A 13,638-nucleotide genomic window follows, 5' to 3' on the forward strand; every position below is an offset into this window, starting at 1 on the left:
GAAGGTATCTCCATTGTTTAAGCTTGAGGCTTCCTGATCTTTCCTTTCAAATGTCCTATTATTTTTGATTATCTGGATGTCATGCAGTCTAATATGCGTGAAATAAATACATAAATGTATAAATAAATAAATAAATACATTGCTATATGATTAAAACCCCTCTCCAAAAGGAGTTGCTCCATCCATGTAGTTCTATCCCCGCCTCCCTCTATTTAAACGCCCCTGTGATTGGTCAACAAACCGTCTAAATAATTCTACACACCAATGGGCGACAAGACTCGTGAACGTCATCACTAGATGCCGGAAGAAAATGTCACATGTGTCAACCAACCTCTAAAGCACTGCTGAATTTGCACCCATCTAGTTGCTTTTAGGTAAATAATGTTTTAAGAAAAGCGTGAGGAAATAAGTCATTAATCGGTGTTGTTTTTTTTAATGACCGTGGCGTATTTATAATGAATACGGTCCATTTGAAGCTCAGGACCTTTACACTTGTGTTTATTAAAGGCAAAGCTCTGTCTGCGGCTGTCACTCGCTGTGAGTTTACTCTCCACCGGACTTTCTTCCAGTTATTCCGCACAATGGCTACGAATTATAGTAACACCCTGGAGACGACGCAGCTGCTGGGACCGAAGAAAGTCAAGCATAAGGAGCCTCTGCGCCGGGTGAAGACCAAAGAGAGCCGGGGCAAACGGGAGGACGTTCACGGACCGGCCATCGTGTACCTGCAGGTGGTCGGGGCTGGGAGCAGAGACAACGCTGCCTCCCTGTATGTGTTCTCCGATTACAACAGGTACTGTACACACTAACATGTCAACAGTTAGCCATGATGTTATTTTGAAACCAGGGCTGTGTAAGCATCCTAAAACAGTAACACATATCTGTAATTACAAAGTGGTACAGAGGTGGGAGAAGTACTAGAGTAGAAATACCAGAGTGTAGAAATACTCTGTTACAAGTTAAAGTCCTGCATTCACCATGTTACTAAAATAAAAGTACACAAGTATTAGCATCAAAATATACTTAAAGTACCGAAAGTAAAAGTACTCATTATGCAGATTGGGCCATTACAGAATAATATGATATGGTTTGAGTATAATGATTTATCATTATAGTGTTATCAAAGCTGTTAAAGGGGCAGCTAGTTTTAATGACTTTGCATACTGCAGCTTGTGAATGTACTCCAGGTGGAACTAAAGTCTGATTTAAGACTTGATTATATTTCACATCATTCATCCAAATCTGCAAAGTAACTAAAGGTATTAAATACATGTAATGGAGTAAAAGTATACAATGTACCTCTGAATTGTACTGGGGTAGAAGTATAAAGGAGCAAACGATTGAAATATACTTTATATATATAAAGTACAAGTACCTCAGAATTGTACCTAAGTAAATCTACTTAGTTACTTTACACCACTGTAATGATCTGAGGTACAAAGTGGTAAAGGGTATATTAAGGTGCTGACAGTAAACACACAAATTGTCAACAGTATTGAAACATTAATAAATAATATAGTAATATTTGTAAGCAGCAGAAATTATTCAGCAATAGAAGATTGTATGTAAATGTATTTGTATTACTGCACCTTGTCTGTCAAAACCTAACAAAATAATGCAAAAAGTTGTTGTACCTAAAAAGGTTTGGGTTATTTGAAGCTAATGCACCTGCAGCATTCTTGCTGTTCTGAATTCTTAATCTAAAAGTGAGTGAACGTATAGTATCTTCGGATAAAAGATTTAGTAAAACAAAATGTAACATGATGTATAGGACCACATCATGCAAAATGACATTACATTACATTAATTGACGCTTTAGTTCAAAGCGACTTACAATAAGTCAAAAAACCATGAAGAATCAAACTCCGAACAACAAGGAAAGTGAAGATATATTCACTTCAAGCAAGATCATATCATATTAATTGCTGGTGAATTAGTTACAAGACCTTTTTTCCCAGAAATAATTTAATTGCTAAGGTACAGTCGAAATAGATGTGTTTCAGTTTGCGACGGAATATATGCAGAGTTTCTGCTGTCCTGATGTCAATGGGGAGCTCATTCCACCATTTAGGAGCCAGGATAGCAAACAGGCATGATTTTGAGGGGTACCTGGGTCCCACTCGCAGTGATGGAGTAGCAAGCCGATTGGCTGACGGCAAGCATAGTGCATGTGCTAGAGTACATGGTTTAACCAAGGCCTGGATGTAGAAAGAAGCTGTTCCCTTCACAGCTCTGTAGGCCAGCACCTGTGTCTTGAAGCGGATTCTTGCATCCACTGGCAGCCAGTGGAGGGAGCAAAGGAGTGGTGTAGTTTAGAGTGCTTTACATGTAAAAAAAGAAATATTGCAGATAAATATAGATATATCCATACACCGATTCCCTGATGGAATACTACTCTGATAGATAACCTTGATAACAGCAATCAATTAATATTAGAAGCTCTGCCAGAGTGATATAAAGATGCATAACACGCTCTCTCTACTGCAGATACCTGTTCAACTGTGGAGAAGGAACACAGAGACTGATGCAGGAACACAAGTAAGTAACACATTTTATACTTTCCATAGGTTAAACAGATGTTGTTTATCTAAGTAAGTCTGATGGGTGAGGTCAAACATAGTAAATATTGTTGTGTTTTCCTCTGACAGACTGAAAGCTGCTCGACTGGACAACATCTTCCTCACCAGGATGAGCTGGGAGAATGTGGGGGGGTTATCAGGTCAGTACCAGCCCTAAGCCTTACAGAGCTTTAGAGTGACTTTTTTTTTTCATCCATCTTGCATGTTACTTTACTCTACACTTACTTTACACCAAACATTCATAATGAATGATTATGTTTGTACTGCTTGATGTGTGGATAAGCAACTTGAAGAGCAACACACAATTGCAAAAGTTTGACCTTTTTATAGTAATATTCTTTAAAAAAGTATTTTGCGGTTTCAATTAATGCAAGCAAATTAATACCTCTAATTGAATGCTTATTTTAATCACTTTAATCTTACATTTTAATTTATTCAGATATTATGTCTTGCATGTGCATTATGACATTGAAAAAAGATTTTCTTGAGTAATCGTGTGGTCTATTAAATGTGTCAGAAAATATTGAAAAGTGTGCATCCCAGTTACAATACATTATGGAACCGAGGAAAGCAGGGACATTCAATATTGGAAAAAAACGTGTTATATTTGCAGCGAGTTAAACTTTGAACCCTTTATCAAAACAATTATTGTTTACAGTTGCACCTCTATAGTGTAAAGGATTTCCTATTCCTGTTTTGAGTGATGAAGACACATCAGAGACTGAACATTTTAATTCAATGTTTTTCTTTCCGCTGCAGGGATGATATTGACTCTAAAGGACACAGGTGTGCCAGAGTGTGTTCTCTCTGGACCTCCACAGCTGGTGAGAAACTCAACCCTGCAGTATGTAGGGCTGAGAAATATGAATAAATCATATATCAAAAAATGTATGACCAAATACCTCAATATCCAAATTGTAACCATACTAATTCACACATTTTGATAAATAATCATGCATCTTCTTCGCTGCCTTTTTCCGTCACAGGAGAACTATGTGAAAGCCATCAAGTCGTTTTCTGGACCACTGGAGGACATCAAGCTGTGTATGTTACATTTCCAAACTTATTAGCGTTATTTATTATCATGTGAGTCCTGTTTGATGTTAACGGTATCATACACTCCTAGCTGTGCGACCGTACACCGAAGAGATGTACACGGATGAAACGATGACCGTTTATCAAGTGCCAATATTTGGTGAGTCCTTCCTGATCCTTTTGATGTTCACTCACACTTCCTCTGAAGTGCTTTTGGGTTTGCTGCTAACCCGTTCCTGTCTTCACTCTGCAGCGCAGTTGAAGGGTGACGACAGATCGCTCTCCCCCAAATCGGGGAGGAGCAGCCCGTCCCACAGCCCTCCCTCCCCCAGGAGAGACGACTCCTACAGCAATAGCCGTGGAGATAGTCCAGGTGAGGCCAGGAGACTAAAACGCTAACATTAGCATGCTAAAGTATGGATGTTTTGCAGGTATATTGTTTAACGATTATGTTAGCCTATTAGCAGTGAACACAAATACAGCTGAGGCTGATACCTCATTTCATTTCAAACCTTTATTTATACAGATAAATCCCATTGATCTCTTTTTCAAGGGAGACCTGCTGAAGTAGTTCCACATGAAACATAAAAACATAAATAGAACAACAAAAGGACATCATACAGCATCATTTACATAATTATCCACATAAACAGGTACCAATAGCTTCCGATTGAGTAGCATCCAACCGAGCTTTAAAAACATTTAGTGGCACCAGATTGTTCAGTTTCCATTTAATTTGCAGACTATTCCAAGACAGAGGAGCTGCGCATCTAAAAGCTGTCTTCCCTAAGACAGTCCTAGCAGTTGGCACATTTAATAAAACCACAGCATTCGATCTCAGGCTGTAGCCACTTACAATTTTCCGTGAGATCAGGGAGCAGATATAAGATGGAAGTTTCCCTAACATGGCTTTATATATAAAAATGTACCAGTGACTGAGCCTCCGTACAGTTAGTGAAAGCAAACCAGCCCTTGCATACAGGGTACAGTGATGGGTTAATGCTTTACAGTTTGTCACAAATCTTAGTGCGCTGTGATACGCAGCATCTAACTTGACCAGGCAATTGGCAGGTGCATTCATATAAATCAGATCACCATAGTCCAGCACAGGTAAAAAGGTCACAGTGACTAGCCTTTTCCTGGCCTCAAGCGAGAAACAGGACTTGTTCCTGTAGAACAGTGATCACCAACTGGCGGCCCGCGGGCCACATCCGGCCCGCCAGACATTCTCATCCGGCCCGCACGACGGGGGTGACTGTGGCGTTGGCGGAGTGGTTACTGCGTTCGCCTCCCACCCATTTTTTTTTTTACAACGTCTCGTGAGTAAGGTGCAGTACCGGAGTCCAACAGAGAGGCAGCAGCTGCGGGTCAGTAGACTGCATACTGCGAAACCTTCCCTGCCTTGAACAACAATTGATCCTTCGTTGTGAAGAGTCTGGTTAATGCGGTCCGCACCACAGCAGTAGCCCCGCTGCGACAGAGTCCAACAGAGAGGCAGGAGCTGCGGGACAGTAGCCTAGAAGCAGGGTTGGGTTGTAACGGAATACATGTAACGGCGTTACGTAATCAGAATACAAAAATCAAGTAGGCTAACTGAATTCAGCTGGCGTTACATTTGAAAAACGAGTAATCTGATTACAGTTACTTTCGTAAACCTGAAGTGAATACATTTTGGAATACTTTTTAGAATTATTGGTGGAAAAGTTTCCTCACAAAATATAATATTCATTACCGGCAGAGCTGTGTGCACACTGCACAGCGCTGCATGTCTGTGAGCGAGAGAGAGATGCAGAGTGTCGATTTTATTTGGTCTGATATCGGGCTAGTAAAGGGCTGCAACCAACAATTATTACATTATTGTCTTATTGTACTACTTCTAAACAACTTGACATTTAAAATAAACGTTAGCCTCTGCACTTTGCTTTGTTGTTTTGTTAATCAATGTTTCAAATGCTGGAAATGAGGCATCGTCATTTCCTGTAATTCATGATGTGAGCAAGGTGCTATCATAGAAGACATGAGTCATAACATAAAGCCCACCAATGGATAACGAAAACTCATTGCCAACATCTTTGATAATCGATGAGTTGATGTTGCAGCCCTAGTATAATAGGAAGTCTCAAATCATTAATTGGATGACGCTGTTGTCCCACAATGCAATGCAGGGTGGGAATAAATAAGCTGAATTCAGCTGGAATGAACTGATATTTCAGTGATATCAGTGATGTGTGACTTTTGTTTCTTCTAATGTCTTGTAGGTGAAAGACGAAAAGCCACTAGAGACAAGTCTTTGGTTGTTTGCTACGTCTGCAAGGTAGGAAACTTCAGAAATGATGTGTGAAGTTCACAGCAGGGAACATTGTATCTGACATTCTCCTTTCCATCCACAGCTTCACCCAAAGAAAGGAAACTTCTTAGTCGCTCAAGCCAGGGAGCTGGGTTTGCCTGTGTGAGTGGACTTTAAAAAAAATACAAAGTCAACAGAACAGATGATTGATCTGTTAATAAGGGTACTATGCAAACATATGGGTGCATTTTCACTGATTTGATTTATTTCAATATTAACAAAAGCTATAAATACAAACAGCTTGAACCCAGTGGATAGCAATCAGATCTTACTTCATTTAAACACTAATATTAATAATAATAACAACAACACACTTGTTAACAGCTGTTTAGAATTTAATCATGACACACTTATTTTTGTTTTATGATTTTGAAATTGTCAAACTGAACAATACTTAATATTATTATTATTTACCATAGCACTAAATATTTGTATAGCCACCATTTTTGATTAATCCATTCATGACTACAAATTATAAATGTCGTATTCATCTGCTGACTTTTTTTTACATTAATCAATTAACTGTTTGATGCATGAAATGTCAGAAATTGCCCAGTTACCTATACAAAACTCACATATTTAATTTCTGATCTTGTAAAACAGAAACAAAGTTATATCATTTAAAATCCTGTACAATAATTCTGTATTTCACAAAGTTTTTAAATAACTATTATGAAACCTTTTTTCCCCACAGTGGCACATCAGTGATTGGTCCTCTCATAGCGTCTTTGAAGTGCGGAAAAAGCGTCATGTACGAAGGCAAAGAGGTGCTGTATACAGATGCTCTGTCTGATATGAAATACAATGTTTTATCCTGTATCTATAAACTATTTCGGGTCACTTATTCCTCTCTGTTGTCTTTAGATCCAGCCGGAGCAGGTCTGCACTCCTGCTGACCCAGGACCGACCTTTATTATCATCGAGTGTCCGTCTGAGGACTTCATCGAGGCGGTTTGCTCCAATCAGCAGATGAGAAGGTTATAATCAGTCATATTTATTTTGAAAACTCAGTAATGCTCCTTTCTTTATGTGAAATAAAAGTATTTAAATATTGTCTCTAGATACCAGACAGGAGGGACAGAGGACTCTGCAGTGATGGTCGTCCACATGACTCCAGAATGTGTTTTGAAAACAGATCAATACAGGAAGTGGATGGAGAGGTTTGTGATGCCGCACTATAAAGCCAGACTCTATTAAGCTGTTGTGCTTTTTTTTAACATTCAGTTAAGGCGAGATAATAAAAACCCATTATGGTGCACTTTTACATTTTGACCGTTTCTGCTTCCATGACATGTTTTTATTTCAGACTAGTTGAATATCTAAACTATGTGTTTGTAGATTTCTACTAAATTCATTAAACGTTTGCACAATTAGCATATTAAACTCGTATTATTGTATTACAGGTTATGAACTGGGGACATTTCTTGAAGATATATAACTCCATTTACCTTGAGGGTCTTGCAAATTGTAGGAATTTCACAAATCATATCTTTGAAGGCAGTCTAAACTCTTAATAGTTTAACTCTAATATGTCAGCAAATTTGCAAATTTAACTAGAATGTTGAACCTGACTTTATCCAATGTTCACATTTCTGTTTGAGCTTGATTTTAGTATTTAAAATAATATTTTAAAAATATTGTTGTACAAAGAAAAGTGTCTGAATGTAAGTCATTAATTAGGGAAGTTCATGGAGATATCTATTAGTTTTAAAAGTACCCCCCCCCCCCTTTAACAGTTTCCTGTGTTTCTGCAGATTCCCCTCCACCACTGAACATCTGATCCTTAATGAACACAATTGCACGGTCCACAACGTTAGAAGTGTCAAAATCCAAGCCCAGCTGAACATGATCCACCCGGAGATCTTTCCAGAGCTCAAGACTTTCAAAACAAAGGTAACACAAAACAATACGCATCGTTTTATTACGCAGAAATTAGTGGGCATTTATCAAGATTCACTGTTTCCAGCTTCTCTAATATTTGCATTAACTTATTTTCTGTGTTTTATACCTTTTTATAGGTAATTTAGTATTGGACAAAAAAATAAGAATATACAAACCATAAAGGATAAAAAAAAAAATATTTGGAAATGTCTCCATGGAGTCTAATAACGGGGGTTACGTATTGTAACTCTAGTTATATAAGCACAGGCGGAGCCCTCTACTGGACTCTATGGGTACTACTTAAGCGTCTTTGAGTTGTGAAAAGCGCTATATAAATAAAATGCATTATTATTATTATTACTCTCATCAATGGTACGCGAGCGTTCACACACTGAAGTTGTATAAACGTAGCTGGCCAATCAGGGCGAGCCTACCTGAATGCGTGCGCAGACACACAGTATATAAGCCGGCCACGCCTCCTGACTGTCATCCTACACCCTCTTCAGCGAGCAGAGCCTAATTGGTCTGAATAAGCTCATAGCTCCACCCTACAGGTGCCAGCGCAAGTGACTAACACTGCACACTACGTTTCCCAGGTCCATAGAGTGTGCATGGACGATAGTGGGGAAGGCTCTCCCCACCATGGGGTTTACTGCGCACCATGTTTCCCGGGTCCCTAAGGAGCATGGGAAAACATAAGTGCATTATGTCTAGGGGGAAGGGGTCAGATACCTACTGACCTACAGCCCCCCTCCCTCACCAGTCCTGTGTTGCCCCAGCAAGCACAGACGATGAAAAGGAGCCAGACATGTCCAAAAGATAAAACCTTATGAAGGGGCCTGGCGTAGACCAAGACGCCACCATGCATATGTCCTCCACACTCACGCCAATCAAAAAGGCTGTTGATACAGCCATACCACGTGTAGAGTGTGCATGGACCACAGTGGGGAAGGCTCTCCCCGCCTGTCCATAGGCATGTGAAATGCTGTCCTGTCAGACGTTTCTTGGGCAGAGCTTTACCGGCCACACCATCACCAAAGCACACAAACAGCTGTTCAGTGCGCCTAATGGAAGCCGTGCGCCCTACATAACATGACAGCGCACGCACCAGGCAGAGGAGGTGCAATTTAGCCTCCCTGTCCCCAATATGGGGTGGAAGACTAAAGCCGTCTAACTGTATAGCCCTCAACCTGAACGAACTCCTTAGGTTCTTGGGAACAAAGGAAGGGTTCGGTCTGAGTGTCTCCCCACTACGGTCACCCCGAATCAAAAGGCAACTTGGGTGCACAACCATAGCGGTCAGCTCGCACACTGCAAGGCTAATCACCAGGGGGAAGTCCTGGCGGACAGACCTGGGCGGTGGACTTCCATGGACGCCGGACCCGGAAGTGCCCGACAACGAGAAGTACTCGTCATCCTCCTCCCCGGCAAACAGAGCCATCCGCCCCGCTGGAATGGCGAACGTGAATGGCACCGCCTCGGCCATATCCTGGTCCCCCAAACACTCGAAGCAGAGGTGGTGGAGATCGGCGCCCGCTATTAAGCCAGGCCAAGAAGGACAGGCCCGGGTCTCTAGACATGGCGACTCCATGAGTCTTCTTCTTTGAAATGTTTTACTTTTCTCTGTCAGGTGTTGTCCTGCTCGCTGAAGAGAAAAGGATGACAGTCAGGAGGCGTGGCTGCGTTATATACTGTGTGCCTGCGCGCGCATTCAGGTAGGCTCGCCCTGATTGGCCGGCTACGTTTATACAACTTCAATGTGTGAACGCTCGCGTGTCATTAATGAGAGTAGTACCCATAGAGCCCAGTAGAGGGCGGAGCCTGTGTGAGATATAACTTCTGCATTTTATTATTTTCTGCCATTTTTTCAAGACATTGATTGGAAAATAATTGGTAGAGTAAGATGTATCCCTTTTTAGTGTTCTGCTGAACTGTCTGTAAAGCGCAATTTGAGGAACTACAATTATTTAAAAACGTGTTGAACTCAACTTAACCGATTGGAGCCATCTCTCCCTCTCGGTTTAGGTATGTTATTTGAAATAGATGTAGCTTTGTCTACATATGAGTTTTTGTCAATTGGTAAAAGGGAGTGATGTTATTTGATAATTAAAGGAATGCTTGATTGCAGCTATAATACATTTAAGTCACGGTGAAAATTATTTATATAAAATGACCCAAAAATTATGATGATGATATTTTTACTTCAGCAAAATCTGCTCTCATTTGAAAATAAATAGTATCATATTTTAGGTTTTGACCTTTGTCAATATTTAATTTCTTTTATCTCAGTTTTGTTATGGAAATGGGTTTTTCAATGGCTGATGGCAATATTCAGAGAGGAGTGTTATTTATTTTGCTCATATTATTAATAATACTAAATGTCACAAAATTGCTGCAGTTAAATAAACATTCATTTAGGAGGTTATCGTCTCTGTCTGCTTCAATAGCTCTTCACTTAATTTGCATTAATGCACTTTTTTTTAAATGTATCAACTGAATAGTTTTCTGCACATCATCAAAAAAGATTGTAAACAATGAACAACCTATTTAGGCAAACTAAATATTTTAAGTGTTCTTAGCAACAGCATTTATCAAAATAGCCGAAATACTAATAAATATATATAAAGTTTCAGGACAGGATTTACTGCAGTGGCTTTCGATAACTATATTCCCTATGGCTTTGAAAGCAGTCTTCACAAAGAGATAACTCAAGTATGGTCCATAAAAAGTAGTTTATAAGAAACATGAAAAGCTTTGGTCTCATCCCCAGGAGGCCGAGGCAGCGCTGCACGTCTCCAGCGTCAGAGCCCAGTGTCTGCTCAAGTTCCAGCTCAGACCCGTAATGGGGTGGCAAAGGTCAGTCTGTCCTTCAATCCCCCCCAATTTAGCCGACATTACTCTGCTGCCTTGTCACAGAAAACAATCTGCAATGGACCATTGCACTCGGCCGCTCTCTTCTTCTTTCTTCTTCACCTCGTCTTACAAGTGTCAGTGTTTTCTCCTCGCTGTTTCTGTCAAGTTCTGTAGAGGCGCATCAAGGTCAGGAAGAATCCCCTGCCAGTGTTGTTGCAGGCAGTGGTGTGTGTCTTCTTCTTCCTCCTCCTCCTCACTCTGTTTCTCATTCGTTAGAGACGCCCTCCTCTCCTGCAACACGGAGGAGTTTGTGAAAGAGGCGTCGGAGGTCCCAAACTTTCTGGAGGAAGTGGACAAGTGCAGGGAGATTTGCTCCACTGCTGCTGCTCAGCGTTCTGGTGAGTTCTCCTCTCTAAAGCCCAGAAGGGATGTTTCTTACTTCAAAGCCTGACAAACTGTTTCCTACTTTTTAAGTGGATGGTCTTGGCGGAAAAAAAGAGTTTAATCGTGTATCTTTTTCTATCTGCAGGGCAAAGAGAGAAATCCTTCGAGGTGGTTTTCTTGGGAACAGGATCCGCTCTTCCGATGAAGATCAGAAACGTCAGTGGCACTTTAGTGAATATCAGGTATTGATCACAGGTTATAAAATAATGTACTTTTAATATTTGAAACTTGGATTGCACCTTGAAATCATCCCATTATGTCCAACCTTTCATCTGGTTTATTTAAATTTGGCACAAACGTTCACTTGCCCTGACTAAAGCTATAACACGCTTCAAATTATTAGTTCTCCCACAACCTCCCTTCTCTCTTTCTCACAAACACACACCGATCAGCCGGAGTCTCAGTCCTCAGTCTTATAAAGTAGCAGCAGTCAAAACTCAGTAGTGCTTCTGCTTGTCGCTTCTGTTTTTCATTATAATGGTTCTGCATATGTGGATTTTTCAAACATGTAAAAAAGTGGCATTTTCACAAAGGAAAGGCGTACACTTTGACTGTACACACCTAACAAGTTAGTTTCCTCTTTCCACATGCAACACTATTCCACTCACTCCATTATCTGAGACATAAAGAGGCCAAAGCAGATCGAAAAGCCTATGGTTGCAGAAATAGTGCTGTAGGTAGGGATAAGGCCTTAAAGGTGACGCAATGTAATGTAATTGAATTTTTGATTTGTTTTTTATTCAAGCTTTTGAATACAAAAATGATACAATTTCCGTTGCTGGAGTAACTCCACAATGGCAGTTAAAAACAAACCCTGTCCTCATGTCTCTCTCTGTGTAGCCCGAGTCAGTCCCTGATGCTGGACTGTGGGGAGGGGACCTTCGGGCAGCTCTGCAGACATACGGAGACGCTGTGGACCAAGCTCTGTCCAAAGATCTCCACCGTCTCATCTCACACCTGCACGCCGACCAACCACACGGTAACAGCTGCGCATTAATACATGTCAGAAGGGATGATCTTAAACTGAGCGCTGTCAAAATGACAAGAGGTTCAGGCAGATCCTGCGCCTGTTGTTGTTTGTTCCAGGTACATATAAAAACCTGAACGCTGCATGTTTAGTTTTGATCAGAAAGCAGACCCGTTCCAGACTCTTGACTTGCTTCGGTGTTTAGTGATGGTCTGTCTTTTATAACCTCGGTGACCAAGTTGGAAATCTGTGTTCGCACTTCTACATCTTATCCCTTGGATTTTATATATATCTATTATGATATATAAAATCAGTCAATCATCTCTATCCTCTTAGGGGCTGCTAATGTTGCTGTATCAGAGGGAAAGAGCACTGGTATGGTAAAGGAACAAAAGCCAATTAATCCCTAAAACATGGTTTACTTCTGGTCATTTAATGTTTTTAGAATAACTTGAAACGATGTTTGTGTGCTTCAGACAGCGCTGGGGAAGCCGTTCACCCCCGTGTTCCTGGTGGCCCCGCTGCAGATCATGTACTGGCTCAACCAGTACACAACTACTGGCCAGGAGATCCTGCACCACATCAAGTATGTGCACAGGACTGACTCCAATATAAACAATATAACCTTGACCTTTTATGTTTCGAGACCATGGATGTGTGTGTCGGCAACATTTAGTTCCCATTTTTGGAAAAATGTACAAAGTTGCACCGTAACTCTGAATGACCGTAACATTTATTTTCAATTAGCATAATTTTAAAACAGTGAAATATTAACTTCAAATTTTTAAATGTTTTGTTTTTCAACACCACAACTTAGTATACAGCATCGTTGGAGGGTAGGGTTGGGAACCGAAACTCGGTTCCAGATGAGAACCGATAAGAAAATCCACAATTTCGGTTCTGCTTAACAGTTCCTAAACGCGGTAGACCCTGTATTCCACCGGGTCTGTCTGCGCCGCGGTGACCCGGTGGAATACAGGGTAAGGGCAGACTGGCCATCTGTGTGTTCTGGAGAATCACAGAACGGCTCGGTAAGCTGACGGCCGGCACCGCCCTTAATTTTTTTAAACGGCATCATGTAACTTGCGCTGACAGGCGACAGAGGTCCACAGTTGCCCCGCAGCGAGGCTCCCCCCGCCCTCCCGTAGACAGTTCACGAGCTCAGTCACTTCATAACACCAAAGATGGATCGTGGTAAACGCTCTGAAGTGAGGCTCCTCTACACTAAAAAATAAAAATACAAGGCACAGTGTAATGCCTGTTAATAGCTTGCCACAGGCATAGCTCAGTTAAAATAAAGCACAGCTATTGTGCAATACATTTGTATTGCATGTATATTTTTCATTTGTAAAAATGTCAGTTAAAGCTTAAAAGAATACATTTTTGTTATCTAAACATTGGGGGGGCTAGTGGACAATTATTAAATAACTTTAAATAATTATTTTCCCCAACACACGTTACTATGTTTAGATCAGATATGTGGGCAGGCAGTCAAGCAACGTGTAAACAAGCCTCAAGTGAGCTTGTAGTCT

The 13,638-nt window shown here is 40.8% G+C and overlaps 1 protein-coding gene across 1 annotated transcript; it reads left to right on the plus strand.

Annotated features, from left to right (window-relative positions):
• Positions 1–287: 287 nt before the first annotated feature.
• elac2 (elaC ribonuclease Z 2) lies at positions 288–12,653 on the plus strand (the record flags this gene model as incomplete). Its single annotated transcript, XM_034201983.1, is given in 19 exon segments — positions 288–793; positions 2,488–2,538; positions 2,649–2,719; positions 3,339–3,403; positions 3,566–3,623; positions 3,706–3,774; positions 3,868–3,987; positions 5,873–5,928; positions 6,005–6,063; positions 6,656–6,728; positions 6,826–6,938; positions 7,023–7,121; positions 7,716–7,854; positions 10,613–10,698; positions 10,972–11,093; positions 11,225–11,321; positions 11,980–12,118; positions 12,443–12,481; positions 12,583–12,653. Coding segments are annotated over 19 exon segments (1,865 nt in total), but the record flags the coding sequence as incomplete, so codon positions are not given.
• Positions 12,654–13,638: the final 985 nt, after the last annotated feature.

Source organism: Gymnodraco acuticeps, unplaced genomic scaffold (assembly GCF_902827175.1).
Source record: "Gymnodraco acuticeps unplaced genomic scaffold, fGymAcu1.1, whole genome shotgun sequence".
Classification (NCBI taxonomy): Eukaryota; Metazoa; Chordata; class Actinopteri; order Perciformes; family Bathydraconidae; genus Gymnodraco; species Gymnodraco acuticeps.